The sequence below is a fragment of the Dromiciops gliroides genome, chromosome 5, assembly GCF_019393635.1.
Source record: "Dromiciops gliroides isolate mDroGli1 chromosome 5, mDroGli1.pri, whole genome shotgun sequence".
Classification (NCBI taxonomy): Eukaryota; Metazoa; Chordata; class Mammalia; order Microbiotheria; family Microbiotheriidae; genus Dromiciops; species Dromiciops gliroides.
The window spans coordinates 210734120-210748588 of NC_057865.1; the positions used below are offsets into that span (position 1 = coordinate 210734120).

A 14469-nucleotide genomic window follows, 5' to 3' on the forward strand; every position below is an offset into this window, starting at 1 on the left:
CAATTTATAGTCTTTTAGAGTTGCTTAGAGCAACGAGAGATTAAGTGACTTGCCCAGGGTCACATAGCCCTTATACATCAGAGATAGAATTGAGCCCAGATTTCTCTGTCTTTGAAGCTGATTTCTCTAACCAGACTGCCTCTCAGGTGATGTTTCTTTCTTCCTTTCTCTCCCTTCTCACTCCTTCCCCTCTCTATTTGACTTTTTCAAGAATTTGGCTCAAAAATAAAATTAAAAAAAAAAAGTAAATTCAGTGCGTAAACCAAAATACTCCTTTTCTTCCCCTCCCTTCTCCATCACCTGGGGGGGGGGGGAGGACCAACAAACCTAGGGCTTGAGTCTTAGAACAAGTCCAAGGAAGGGCGTTTCGGTAAGGGACCAGAAGTCCTTGGCATAGTTTCTTTTGGTTTTCTAAAACATACATTTGGAAGCTCGGTCTTTCCGACATTTTCCAGAAGACTCGATTGCAGAGCTCTCTAGAGTGCTAGAACTGCTTAACAATAATATAGACAGGGAATCAATCAATCCTTCAACAGGGGCTCCAGAGCTAGACGTAGAAGGGCAGCTAGAGGTAGAAGTATGTGAAGGAGATGTTATAATATCTCTCACTTTTGAACTCGAAATAAATAGTTCCACTACTGTCTTCGCTTGCTGTTGGCCGGAGTACTGAAAAGAATGAGTAACTTCCAGACAAACGTGAACAACATTTGGGGTAGTGGTTGAGGAAGGGGGACAAGTCTCCTGGTATGCAATGGTATATTAAAAATGAAACCGCATCAGAAAGTTGATATCCAGACGCGTTCTTCATAAACAGCGGATCAAGATCACTAGCACCTTATTTTTCTTTCTGACTACGGTCAGTGGGGTGGATGATTACAATCGAGAAAAACAGACCACATTAGAGCCAGCCTCCATTGATACAGGACAAGAGGTGGGGTGGCCGTATACAGGTGGGTAGATTTCTCAGTCCCCCTGCCAGCCGACGACTCTTTAGTCCGCAGCGCAGCTTAAACCTAGTAAGGGCCCACTGTGGAATGCAAGAGCTGTGAGCCTTGGAGAAAACGCAGTCTCTAGATTTTGGAGAGGTGGAAGGGTTGCGCAGGCAGGCGGTGCATGCGCAGTGGGGCGGAGGAGGTAGTGACGATTGGGGGAGGAGGGAGGACTGCTGTTTATTTGCAGCTGGACCAACTTGCAGAGGCAGCGGCCAAGCGCAGGTCCCGGGTGGTGGGTGGGTGAGTCGATCTGCTGCCGCACCATGGTCGTTCTCGGCTCGCTGGTGCTGCCTTCTGTCAGAGCCCTCGAGGGGGAGGATGCCAGACGCTCCGGAGCAGCCAGGGCAGCAGCGGCAACAGCAGGATGGTGGTGACAACCTCTGCCAGTGGCGGCGTTGGCGGCGGCGGCAGCAGCAGAAGGGATCGGGCTCCTTTGGGCCAGCGCCAAAGGGGCTGCTGCCTGGCGCCGGCTGAGGCTGCGGTGCTACTGACCACTGTCTGCTGTCTGTGTTATGGAAACTCCCTGCCGGGCGAGTTTGTGCATGACGACGTGTGGGCAATTGTGAACAACCCAGACGTTAGGGCGACTGCCCCTCTGAGCTGGGGCATCTTCGCCAACGATTTCTGGGGCAAGGGCATGGCCGAAAACACCAGTCACAAGTCCTACCGCCCTCTCTGCATCCTCACCTTCAAGTGAGTCCTGCCTCTAACGGCTGCCGCCTCTCAGGGGAAGACTAGTAGTAGCAGGCTTTATATGACCTACTGCTGACTCTCTTCTGTTCCCCTCACACCCAGATCTCCTGTCCACTCATATTTCAGCCTTCCAATTTCCGGATAGCGTGAGGGGTCAGCTGAGGGAGTTGGAGTAGAGTTGTACCCAAGTGTCTGTTCTTTTAAATCCACTTTTCTTTGGGGAATAGTGGCGGGAGGAGACTAGTGGGGGTGCACAGTACTTTTCTCCGCAACCTACCCTTTTGTAGGAGGTGGCAAAGTGAGATACGCGTGGGGGTGGGGTAAGATTTGGAGGGGGCTGCTGATTTACTGAACAGAGAAGTTGGTTATGTCACTGAGGCTCATGGGCAGCTCTACCGCTAGGAAAGTGTGTAAGCTCCTTGGAGATTCACATTTCGATTTCAAGAAGAGGGCTAGGTATCAAATGAGTTGTGCATTTGCAGGAAGAGAATTCTTTTCCTCTTGGCCGCACATCAACCTCTCCAACCTATGTGATCAAGCTCTGAAAAATTCAAAGCAAAAGAATGCAGGAAAGTGGAAATTGTCTGGGTCTCATTTTGATTTTATAACCTTGGATATTTGGTGTAAATAATTTATAAGCGTACACCAGTTTTTCCCAAAGGTGGAGTTTTATCTTCTGATGAAAGGAGAGGTCTGGTTTAAGGGATGTGTTATTACCTCTTGTTTATCATCCCTATTTTTTCCCTTCCTGGGTTTGGCCTTTCCTCGGTCCTGAAGGAGACTGAAGAAATAATTTTGGTTTGGTGTTGGTATATTTAAACCTATTCTAAGGGAATAATTGGAACTTGACTTTATGATAATGGAAAATCTTGAGTGGCAGTTTCAAAAATGTGCTCTTGCAGCAATGCAAAAACTTGAAGACTTAGAAAAGGAAACCTATGCAATTAACTTATCAAAAGGCTTTTGACTACATTTTTTTTCCACTTAACGTTTATTGTTTTTGAAGGGAAGGAACAGATTGTGTCCTTAGTTTTGGAAAGAGCATTTTATTATGTTTTGGCGGGGGTGGGGGGGTGGGGGGTGGGGAAAACTATGCCTTTTTCCAAAGCTATTTGTTTATCTACATATTGTATTCTTTAAAACTGGGGTTAAGGTGTGATAATGCACTAGTTGCCTAACAGTGTTGTTATTTAAAGCTTCTTAAAAACCAAACAAAAACAACCCTAAGTGTCCTGGCTGAAAATATAACAGGATGGTTTATTCTGATTTCCTGTTCATAAGTATTATCTTGACTTTAATTAAACCAATGCTAGGAATACTCTGCTTCAAGGAGCATATGTTTTAAAAGTGTCTGTTAACCTTTTCCTTTCAAAACGTTTCTTGTATCCATAGAGGATAGGATAAAGGCAGACTGGGGGAGTTAAGAAGAGGTAATGGAAAACAAGAGTAAGGTGTAGTAGTTTAGCAAAAGCCAGAGGTAAAATATAAAGCAAGGAGTAGGAAGAGTTGGAAGAAAAGGAAACAATCATTTAGAAAAAAGAAAGATCCAAGCCCTCTATAAATTGATGCCACTTTGCAAAGTGAATCAGACTGGTTTGGGATAAGGGATAAGTTTCAACTGCAACACCTGAAAATAGGTGCTAGGAAGAACAACAGTGCAGTCAACTCTTTAGAAAAAGCAAGGAGAACATCACTGTGTTCAGTGCTTTGTCTTAATTTTAAATAGCATTGAATATTAAATAGCATCTAAATCACCTATAGGGCAAACTTGACTTCTCTTTTCAAGAATAATAAACAATGCCAAATGTAAAGAAGAAACTTTTCTAAGACTTGTATTTAAATAGTTAAAGAGCTTAAAGATTCCTGTTGGAATGGCTTTTTGATAGGTTTTTGTTTTAAAGCATAAAGTAAAGTATTTCTTCTAAGACATTTTTGGTACATCAAATTAATCTTTCCAACTTTGATAAGCAAAAGCTTATTTATATGAAAACCTTAAAATAAAGATTGACTCCTTGACCCACTGAATATCCTAGAATCACAGAAATTTAGAACCAGAAGATACTCTAGTATAATTCTATCACTTTATGAATGAGGTTCAGTGAGGTAAAATAACTCATTTTAAGGTAAATACTGTTTTTAAAAAATGGATATTGGGGCAACTAGGTGGCGCAGTGGATAGAGCACCGGCCCTGGATTCAGGAGGACCTGAGTTCAAATGCGACCTCAGACACTTGACACTTACTAGCTGTGTGACTCTGGGCAAGTCACTTAACCCCAATTGCCTCACAAAAAATTTTTTTAAATGGATATTGATAGATGTTCTCAAGACATAATAAACAGGTCGACATGTACAGAAAAAATTTTGGAACCTACAGTGGATTGTAGGTGGATTCCTGACACTTGTTGCTATGATGAAACTCCTTTAGTTTGAGTCTATTTTGAAATTGGAATTGAATGAAAGGTAAGAAAATGGATTATCAGACTATGCTCATTTTTTTGAGGGTAGAGGAGGCACAGATAATAACTTACCTGTAGTCCTTTTATTCTTTTTTTAAGTAATAAACATTTTATTTATAGTTTTGAGTTCCAATTTTTATCCCTCTTTCCCTCACTCCCCTCCCCCCTCCCTGAGGCAATTATCAGTCAGATATGGATTATACATGTATGTAAAACATTACCATATTAGTAATTTTGTACAAGAAAACGTGAATAAAAGAAAAAAATGAAAGAAAGTGAAAAATGTGTTCTATCAATATCAGTTCTTTCTTTGGAGGTGGATAGTATGTTTCATCAATAGTCCTTTGGGATTGCCTTGGATCATCATATTATTGAGAATAGTTGTCATTCATAGTTCTTCATCAAACAATATTGCTGTCTCTGTGCACAATGTTTGCTTGGTTCTGCTCACTTTATTATACATCAGTTCATACAAATCATTCCAGGCCTTTCTGAAATAATAGTCCTTTTCTTCTTAAAAAAAAGAATTCCTTGTTATGAGTTAAGAATTCCTATGAATTTTCATCTCTAATAAAAATTTTCACTAAAAATGTTCCTGAAGTAATGTTTAAGGGCATACATAGTTGTTTTTGGATCATAGTAGAGGAGAATCAAAGATCTTTGTGAATGACCTTCACTCCAAATCCAGGTTTTCTTCCTGTGCTTTTTCATCTTTTACTTGTTTGTATCCTTTTTATATCTGTGAAAGATTCAAGATCTTATGTAGACACTTAATCAATAATGAACCAAAGCTCATGATAAATGTTATCATCTTCTGAAATGGTCCCTGACTGATTAAAAGTGCCTGTACTGTCTTCTTTTTTTTTTTTAATAAGCAGAAGAAATTGAAGGAACTTCCTTATTTGCAGTGTCATTTTATATCAGTTAGCAAATGGAAACCTACCTTGGAGAGAAAAGAATGATACTATGGCTTGTATACCTGAATGATATGTTCTTCTATCAAACCTCAAAAGTCTTACAAATATTTAAAAATCTTTCCATTAATCCTGTGGGTCAATCTCACCATGTTATGGGGAAGTAAATTAAGATAAATGTATTAAATTTTGTAATAGATTGAGCCAAGGACCTGTGTAGTTCCTTGTTCTGATAATTAAATGACAGTAGTCTACTTTTTTCTTGTAAAATTTTATTTTATTGAGAGATTCTGATTGCAATATAAACAATCATGAAGGCAGAAGACCTATAGAAATGCAATTGACTTGAAAAATAGACTCTTGATAGGGATGGATATGGTTTTTGGTCAGCATTTTGATGTCTGGGTCTCAAGATTGCATAGCAGTTTGTAGTACTTGGTTATGATAGAAGAAAATTGATTGAAAGGACTATGGCAGATGATAATGCATTTGTGACTAGGTCTACTGTCTAGTTTTGATAATGTTTCTGGGACTAATATAGAATTCTTCAAAAACATAAAAGAATGTTTAAACCACACATGGCACACATAATGGGGACAACAATTAAATTCATCTACTAACTAGTATTCCTTAGCTATTAACTAGTAATTTTTTCACCCATCATCAACTGCTAACTCCTCCAAAACACTTGGAACCATAACCATAGTCCAACAAATAAATACTGTTTAGATTATAGTTGACTCAGTTTCTCTGAGTAGAATTTTACTTAATTTTCCTCAGAAGCTCCATTTAACTGTTTTTTCCACAGAAGATTGAACTCAATCTAATTCTCTTAAGGAATGAAAGTTAAATTTCACTTAGTTCTGATCAGTAATTTTTCACAGAATGTCTTCATTAAGGACAGTTAACTATCAGATCTCTCATAGCCTTTGTCTAGAGGTAGTCAATTGTCAGATTTCTCAGACATGAAGTTCTGTCTGTCTTTAAGTGCCTCACATAGATTAACTGGCCTTGCAGTTAAATTGTCAGTCTCCAAAATTTTCTACCTTTTTCTTAAAGGCATATTAACTATCCAAAGTTATTTTATTTCAGTTTGTTCTCTTTTTGACGGGGTTCAGTTAGAAACGAACAAATTACAGCTCTGCTATTCTTTTTTTTTCAATGCTTTGCAGACTATTGTGTAGAACAAATAAAAGCATTGCCTTTTGTAATCGAATTAAAGACTCACTGAAAGCATTTTGGGACAACAGCAGCAGACAAGTGAGGTCTGTTTGTTTTAAAAGGTTTTCTGTCACTTTTTAATTTTTAAAAATTGTGTATTCTGAGAATATCTTTCTTTCTTTTTGGCGTGGGACAATGAGGGTTAAGTGACTTGCCCAGGGTCACACAGCTATGTCAAGTGTCTTTGGCCGGATTTGAACTCAGGTCCTCCTGAATCCAGGGCCGGTGCTTTATCCCTGAGAATATCTTTCAATCCTTTTTCTTCATTTGGAGTATTTCACTCACTGCTCTACCATTGTATGGTTTTTTTTTTGTTTTTTTTGGTGAGGCAATTGGGGTTAAGTGACTTGCCCAGGGTCACATAGCTAGTAAGTTGTCAAGTGTCTGCAGCTGGATTTGAACTCAGGTCCTCCTGATTCCAGGGCCAGTGCTCTATCCACTGTGCCATTTAGCTGCCCCTATTGTATGGGTTTTTATTTGAATACCTTCTAGATCCATTTTCCTATACAAGAAAGATCTTAACATCACCAATAACCATGGTGGTGTGGTTATTGATCTAGAGCCAGATATCCTGGAGAATGAAGTCAGGTGGCCTCTGGAAGAATTGCTAACAATAAGGCTAGTGGAAGTGATAGAATTCCAGCTGAACTATTTAAAATACTAAAAGATGATGCTGTTAAGGTGCTGCACTCAATATACCAGCAAATTTGGAAAACTCAGCAGAGGAACAACTGAACAATAACGAATCCATTTTTGTCCATTTTATTATGCCCAAAGTATATGTTATAGCTGCTATCATATAGTAGTTAATTACTCTAAATATGTCCTTACTGTTAAACTTTGTCTCCAGGAAAGTAGTCAGTTTCTTAAATAGCCTGACCAATTTCCTCAATACCTTAACGTTCATGTGTCTTACTTGGAGAAGTCTAAAGTGTTTGTAATTATCGCCTTCACTGGTTTCAAACTCAAAGCCTTCAGTCTCTATTCTTCCCTTGAAGCACTACAAGAATTTTATACTTATTGAGTCCAAATACATTTTGATATTACTGAAAAAAATTTCCATGACATGAAGTAGCTATTTAATGTTCTTTTCAATAGAATCACATAACTTGAGGTCATACATGTACATGAAATAATTAATATGATGTTTTGGTATGATTGCCTCTTTGACTTGAAAGCCATACTGGATTCTATTCAAGAGTGATGATAATGTGTTTATGGGCAGACAGTGCCAGAGCAGGCTTCAGTTGTCTTCCTAGAAGATGCCTCTTTTAGTATAAATTGTTGGCATTATTGTGTCGGTGGCATGTGTTAAATAGAGAACAGTTTCCCACATAGATGGCAAAGACTGTAGCATTAGTATCCTTGGATGGAGTATTATATATTTGTAGTACATTTCTAAGCCAGGAGTGCAAAACCAGGAGTCAAAAGTTTTGCAGTCACAGTAAAGGTGGTGTTTTTTTCCCCAATATTCTATAGGGTGTTTTTTTTTCTTTACACTGCTTGAACTTACTGTATTGCTATAACTTTTTTGGCCTTTGCTTTCAATTATTGATTGCATGTAACAAGAATTTCTAATATGCTTTTGTTTTCTGGATTCCACTCTATATGTTTCTTTTTGGCCATCTTTGATTGAATGATAGAGCGTTTATACTGGCTAGATTTGGATGGCACTTTTCTTTTTTCTTTTCCCTTAATAGTATTTTCTTTTTTTCCAGTTACATGTAAAGATAGTTTTCAACATTAAGATTGAGTTCCGGGGGTGGCTTGGTGGCGCAGTGGATAAAGCACCGGCCCTGGATTCAGGAGTACCTGAGTTCAAATCCGGCCTCAGACACTTGACACTTACTAGCTGTGTGACCCTGGGCAAGTCACTTAACCCCCATTGCCCCACAAAAAAAAAAAAGATTGAGTTCTAAATTTTTCTCCCTCTTTCCTCTTGCTTCCACTTCTCCCAAGACAGCAAGCAATCTGACATAGATTATACATGTACAATCATGTTAATCACATTTCTATATTAGTAATGTTATGAAAGAACAATCAGAACAAAAGGGAAAAACCAAAAGGAAGAAAAAAACACACAAAAACCCAACAAATGAAGTGAAAATAGTATGCTTTGATCTGCATTCAGATTCCACAGTTCTTTTTCTGGATGTGGAGAACATTTTCCATCATGAGTCTTTTGGCATTATCTTGGATCATTGTATTGCTGAGAGGAGGTAAATCTATCACAGCTGATCATTACACAATGTTGCTGTTCCTGTGTACAATGTTCTCCTGGTTCTGCTCACTTTACTTATCATCAGTTCGTGTAAGTCTTTCCAGGTTTTTCTGAAATCTGTCTACTTGTCATTTTTATAGCACAATACATTACATTCATTTACCACAACTTGTTCAGTCATTCTCCAACTGATGGGCCTCCCCTCACTTTCCATTCTTTGCCACTACAAAACGAACTGCTATAAATATTTTGTATATGTTGGTCCTTTCCCCTTTTTATGATTTCTTTGGGATAGAGACCTAGTAGTGGTATTACTAGGTCAAATAGTATGCACAGTTTTATAGTCCTTTGGGAATATTTCTAAATTTCTCCCCAGGGTGATTGGATCAGTTCACAACTCCACCAACAATGCATTAGTGTTCCAATTTTTCCCAAATCTCCAACATTTATCCTTTTTCTTTTTTGTTATATTAGCCAATCTGATAGGTGTGAGGTGGTATCTCATAGTTGTTTTAATTTTAATTTCTCTAATCAATAGTAATTTAGAACAGTTTTTTCCTATGACTATAGATAGCTTTAATTTTTTTATCTGAAAACTGCCTGTTTCTATCTTTTGATCATTTTGGATGGCGTTTTTCAATGTCTTTCCTCAGGTTTCTGCGATGCTTATGTCATGGTGGTATTTGATGCCTGTCCTTAGTAATATTCTTGGATAGTTCCACCTTTTATTTTATGGTCTTTACTGTGGCAATAGTTACAGCATATACTGTTGTGTGTAGGTGCTGAATTTTTTTTTAAACTCTTTGTCAAATATTGTGGAAGAATGTATTTTTTCTCTGATTAATGAGCCTTTATTTTCTTTCCTTCCCTCTTCCCATTTCCCACTTGAACAATTTAAAAAAAGGATAAGTAAGTTTCATAACAAATATGCTTAGCTAAACAAAACAAATTCTCATATAGTCTATGTCTAAAATATATATCTGGGACAGCTAGGTGGTGCAGTGGATAGAGCACCGGCCCTGGAGTCAGGAGTACCTGAGTTCAAATCCGGCCTCAGACACTTAACACTTACTAGCTGTGTGACCCTGGGCAAGTCACTTAACCCCAATTGCCTCACCAAAAAAAAAAAAAATATATATATATATCTTATTCTGCAGCTTTAGTTCATCAATTCTTTGTCAGAAGGTAGATATCATGCTTCATCACAAGTCCTTAGCAAATATGGTTATTCATTGCATTGATCAGAGTTCTAAAATCTTTCAAAGTTGTTTTTCTTTATAATATTGTTTTTCTGTAAATTATTCCCCTAGTTCTGTTTGCTTAACTCTGTATAAGAATGATTAGCTAATGGTAATTATAACAAATAACAGCTTTTAAAAGTTACCTTGCTTTGCTGTAGTTGACTTTTTTGTTGTATGATGTCATGCTGGGGTTCACTCATCCAAGAGGGGTGGCTGTTCCTACTTCCAGGGATCTAGGGGTAACTCTGTGGGTTGCTATCCTTTCAAATACTAGATAATGAGCCCCCACCAATGTGTTTCACCTTAACAGTCATCCAAATGGCATAGCAAAAACATTAATTACAAATAAGCCCCTCCCCAACCAGGGTCACACATTCCCATAAATATACACAGAATATAAGGCAGAAAAAAAAAAAAGACAGGAACCCAAAGTACTATGGTAATGGGGCACACATCTGGTCAAGTCAACTCACAACTCCAGAACTGGAAATCCTCATTGTCTTTTCTGAGACTCCTCACAAAGTTTATTATGTGTCACTCTGCTATTCAGCTGGGATTACTCTTCTTAGGAAATAATGTACTGGCTGTGTGAGTCAATCTGCTGCTAGGTTGAGGTGGGCATATAATTTGATGGCTGTACTGGTTCCTCACCAGGTGGGGAAGGCTTCTCTGCCTCTGGGTAGCTGCTTCTGGAGAGTGTGAGCCAGGCCATTGGACAGTGGTGGTTGAATCAGAGTGAATAACATGCTTTGCCACTGGACTGTGGCTGCCATCTAAGACTGGACAGGCTCTTCTGCTGGATAAGATATTCTACTGGTCTGCTAGGCTCATTCTTTGATGGGCAGTCTTTCCCCCCACTTTAGCTACTACTTGAAATGATTGCTCTTTTTAACTGGAGTCAGTAATGTACTGGAACCAACTTGAACTAAGTTTCTGTGAGAAATAAACAATAATAATAATAATAATAATTATTATTATTATTATTATTGGAGGACCCAGAGATCTTCTCCCTTCTTTATTTGTCCTCTCTTCCCTCCACTCAAAGGCAAGGTCTCCTTGAGAGATTTCATCAAATAACTCCATATGACTCAGGTCTAAGTCAAGTTCACAAGGAATCTTGGGTGGAGACATTTATCTAGATAGCTGAAGGCTTCTCTGTCCAGGGTGGGGGGCACTTGGGAGGCTTCCCATTGAAGAGGAGGACATTCTCTGAATTGATAGGCCAAGGCTGGAGATAATCTCTCTGTGCAGGGGTCAATTCTTGGCCCCAGTGACCATACAGTTTCAAGGGTATATAAGCCATGTGCCCCACCACCATAGGGTTTTTGGTCTGAGAGAGACAACCATAGACCCCATTTAATTAATAACCTGTCAACCATATTAATAAAATGATTACCCAGAAACTATATCTCTCATATTTTTAATCATCACAGTTCAGCTCTAAAATCTAAAATTATTGTTTTAAAGAAAGTGCAATTAATACAGATTAATCAATCAATTAGTTAATTAATAAATCTTTAATATATGACTAGCTTATACCCTGGCTGGAGTGCTGCAAAAGCTTCTTCCACTGGGGCAACTCAGCTCTAATACCAAGACAGGGAAAAGACACCTCTCCTTTTAAGTACTTTCTTTTTTTGTTTAAAAGCTCCTTTCTCCCTGTAAACAACTCCATTTTCCTTTAGGGTCTTTTTTCCCATACTCCTTTGGGAATCTTATGTAGACAGGACAATTGTGTGAATGTAGTCTGATGCTCTGTACATTCATTTTTTCTTGCTGGCCTCTTTATATGTTATTAAGGCATTCAAGCCTTTTTTGGGTGAGGAATGTTTATTTTATATTTGAAGACTTTCTGTTTAGCTTTTTCTGAAGTCTCAGTTGGCAACTCTCTCAGCTACTGTTAGATCTTTTTGTCAAATTGAAAAATGGTTTTTCAAAATGCCAGTTTAGGGGGCAGCTAGGTGGCGTAGTGGATAAAACACCGGCCCTAGATTCAGGAGTACCTGAGTTCAAATCCGGCCTCAGACACTTGACACTTACTAGCTATGTGACCCTGGGCAAGTCACTTAACCCCCATTGCCCTGCAAAACCCCAAACCAAACCAAAACAAAAATGCCAGTTTAAGTATGCTCATCATTTAAAAATCATTCAAGATACGACATTTTTGCCATTCATTTAATTTTTTTTTTTAGGCAATTGGGGTTAAGTTTTTAAGTGTTTGTGTTAATTATAGATTTTCAATACCTTCAGATTCCTCATTTTTTCCTCTTTAAAATTAAATAACTCCTCAATTTCCACTCATCTCATATAATTGGGGTTTAGGAATGAAGTTATGTCTTAATATTGCCTTTCATTGTTCTGTAATAAATTGTTATTAAATTTGGACCTGAGATTATTGACAAAAATGAGGTCTTTGCTTATAACTGGTAAAATCTATTTCCAATTTTGTTGGGATGTAATACCTGCACATAATACAGCAATAGCTTTTATTGTTTTTGTTTGTTTGTTTGTTTTTTGCGGGGTAATGGGAGTTAAGTGACTTGCCCAGGGTCACACAGCTAGTAAGTGTCAAGTGTCTGAGGCCGTATTTGAACTCAGGTCCTCCTGAATTCAGGGCCTATGCTTTTTTCCACTGCCCCACCTAGCTGCCCCCCAGCAATAGCTTTTATATCTCTGATACTTTTCATGTGCACTCAAGGTTTGCCCACTTTATTGGTTGTAACCTATACCAAAGCATTTCTAGTAGGTGGGATATTGGTCTTTCTTTCTTTCTTTCTTTCTTTCTTTCTTTCTTTCTTTCTTTCTTTCTTTCTTTCTTTCTTTCTTTCTTTCTTTCTTTCTTTCTTTCTTTCTTTCTTTCTTTCTTTCTTCCCTCCTTCCCTCCTTCCCTCCTTCCTTCCTTCCTTCCTTCCTTCCTTCCTTCCTTCCTTCCTTCCTTCCTTCCTTCCTTCCTTCCTTCCTTCCCTCCTTCCCTCCCTCCCTCCCTCCCTCCCTCCCTCCCTCCCTCCTTCCCTCCTTCCTTCCTTCCTTCCTTCCTTCCTTCCTTCCTTCCTTCCTTCCTTCCTTCCTTCCTTCCTTCCTTCCTTCCTTCCTTCCTTCCTTCCTTCCTTCTTTCCTTTCTTCCTTCCTTCCTTCCTTTCTTCCTTTCTTTCTTTGGTGAGACAATTGGGGTTAAGTGACTTGCCCAGGGTCACACAGCTAGTAAGTGTTAAATATCTGAGGTCATATTTGAATGCAGGTCCTCCTGAATCCAGGGCCAGTGCTCTATCCACTGCACCACCTAGCTGCCCCAATATTGGTATTTCTAATGTGTTCCAATGTATCTTGCATTACAATCCAATGTATCTTGGTACATAGTATACCCAGCTTTCCATAACCCCCTCCAACAGTGAATATTCCATTTTTTGTTTTCTTGCTCAGTTTTCTAGGTATTTTAAAATTCTATGGGGACTAATGTAGTATGACAAGCCTACCTCTTTTTTCTAATCATACATTTTCTGGATGATATTCCTTATATAAGTCATCATTGGTAATGTGCCTACCATTATCTTCCCATTTACTATTTTTATCACATGATTTTGATGATTTAGAAATTATAGCATTTTGTATATCACTGGGAAGAGAATCTATTTCAATTTTTATTAAATGATATGAAATAGCCTCTTAAAAGTATTGCATAATACTCTTCCCCTCTCCCATATACCTTTAAAACTTAAGCAAATGTGTTTTTTCCCCTGGTTCTCAGGTTTAATTTCATCCTGTAGAATTTGAAGAAACATAGTCTCTTGAATTCTGACCTCTAGAAAGCTTTTGTGAGGGTTTAACTTTATTTTAAGGACTTGAGGAAAGGCTTTTTATAAATTTTCCATGGTGTTAATGCCAAATATTAAGACATCCCAAGGGAGTGTAGTTACTTTGACCATATTCCCCATTTATACTCTTCCCAACAATTCCCCCCTGACCAAGATGTCAAGTATTGGGCTTCAGTCAAACTTTGGCTAAACATCGATCTGATTGCTCATTGTCCCCTCTGTGAAGTTCTTGGAGCACTTTGAATGTATTTCTTATACAGTGGGTAGTCAAAAGAAATTAAATGATGACAAACTGTTGATTTCTTCCTGGTACCAGAGTGAATGCAAAAAGAAGAGCAACATAAATGAATAAGCAGCCCAAGGGATTTTCTTAAGAGGAAAGATGAGAAGAACCAGATGTTATTTTTTTGGCTGAATGATCACTAAGAACCACATACAAGTATTTGAAGATGGCAAGAAATTGTTAAGATTAGCATAAAAGGCGTGTATAACACATGAATGTAAGAATGCTTGCTGAACATCAAGTACTGGGATTTGGAAGCCTACCAGGAAGTTGTTAGAAGTTCCAGCATTGGAGAAACCAGAAATAGATAAAGTGAAGCATCAACTAGCAGTGGTGAACTGCCATTACAACCATATCCATGAGCTATTACCAGTATTTTAAGTTTTCTTTTCTTTTGTTCATTCATTTTCAAAATCATTTCAAGTCAACTGAGCTGTCAAGTGGAAAACTATGATTGGCTGGGTTCAATAGCAGTTAGCTATTCTTGCTCTGTTGATCTCAAAATCATCTATAGAGGGGCAGCTAGGTGGCACAGTGGATAGAGCACTGGCCCTGGATTCAGGAGTACCTGAGTTCAAATCCAGCCTCAGACACTTAACACTTACTAGCTGTGTGACCCTGGGCAAGTCACTTAA

General features: G+C 38.5%; 1 protein-coding gene across 1 annotated transcript in view; it reads left to right on the forward strand.

Moving 5' to 3' along the window:
- Positions 1-1158: 1158 nt before the first annotated feature.
- The window catches only part of TMTC1 (transmembrane O-mannosyltransferase targeting cadherins 1), a 259544-nt gene continuing 246233 nt past the window's right edge, over positions 1159-14469 (forward strand). The window contains 1 exon segment of the mRNA XM_043969354.1: positions 1159-1685. Within this exon segment, the coding sequence (XP_043825289.1) occupies positions 1357-1685 (329 nt within the window). The 5' untranslated portion in view covers positions 1159-1356.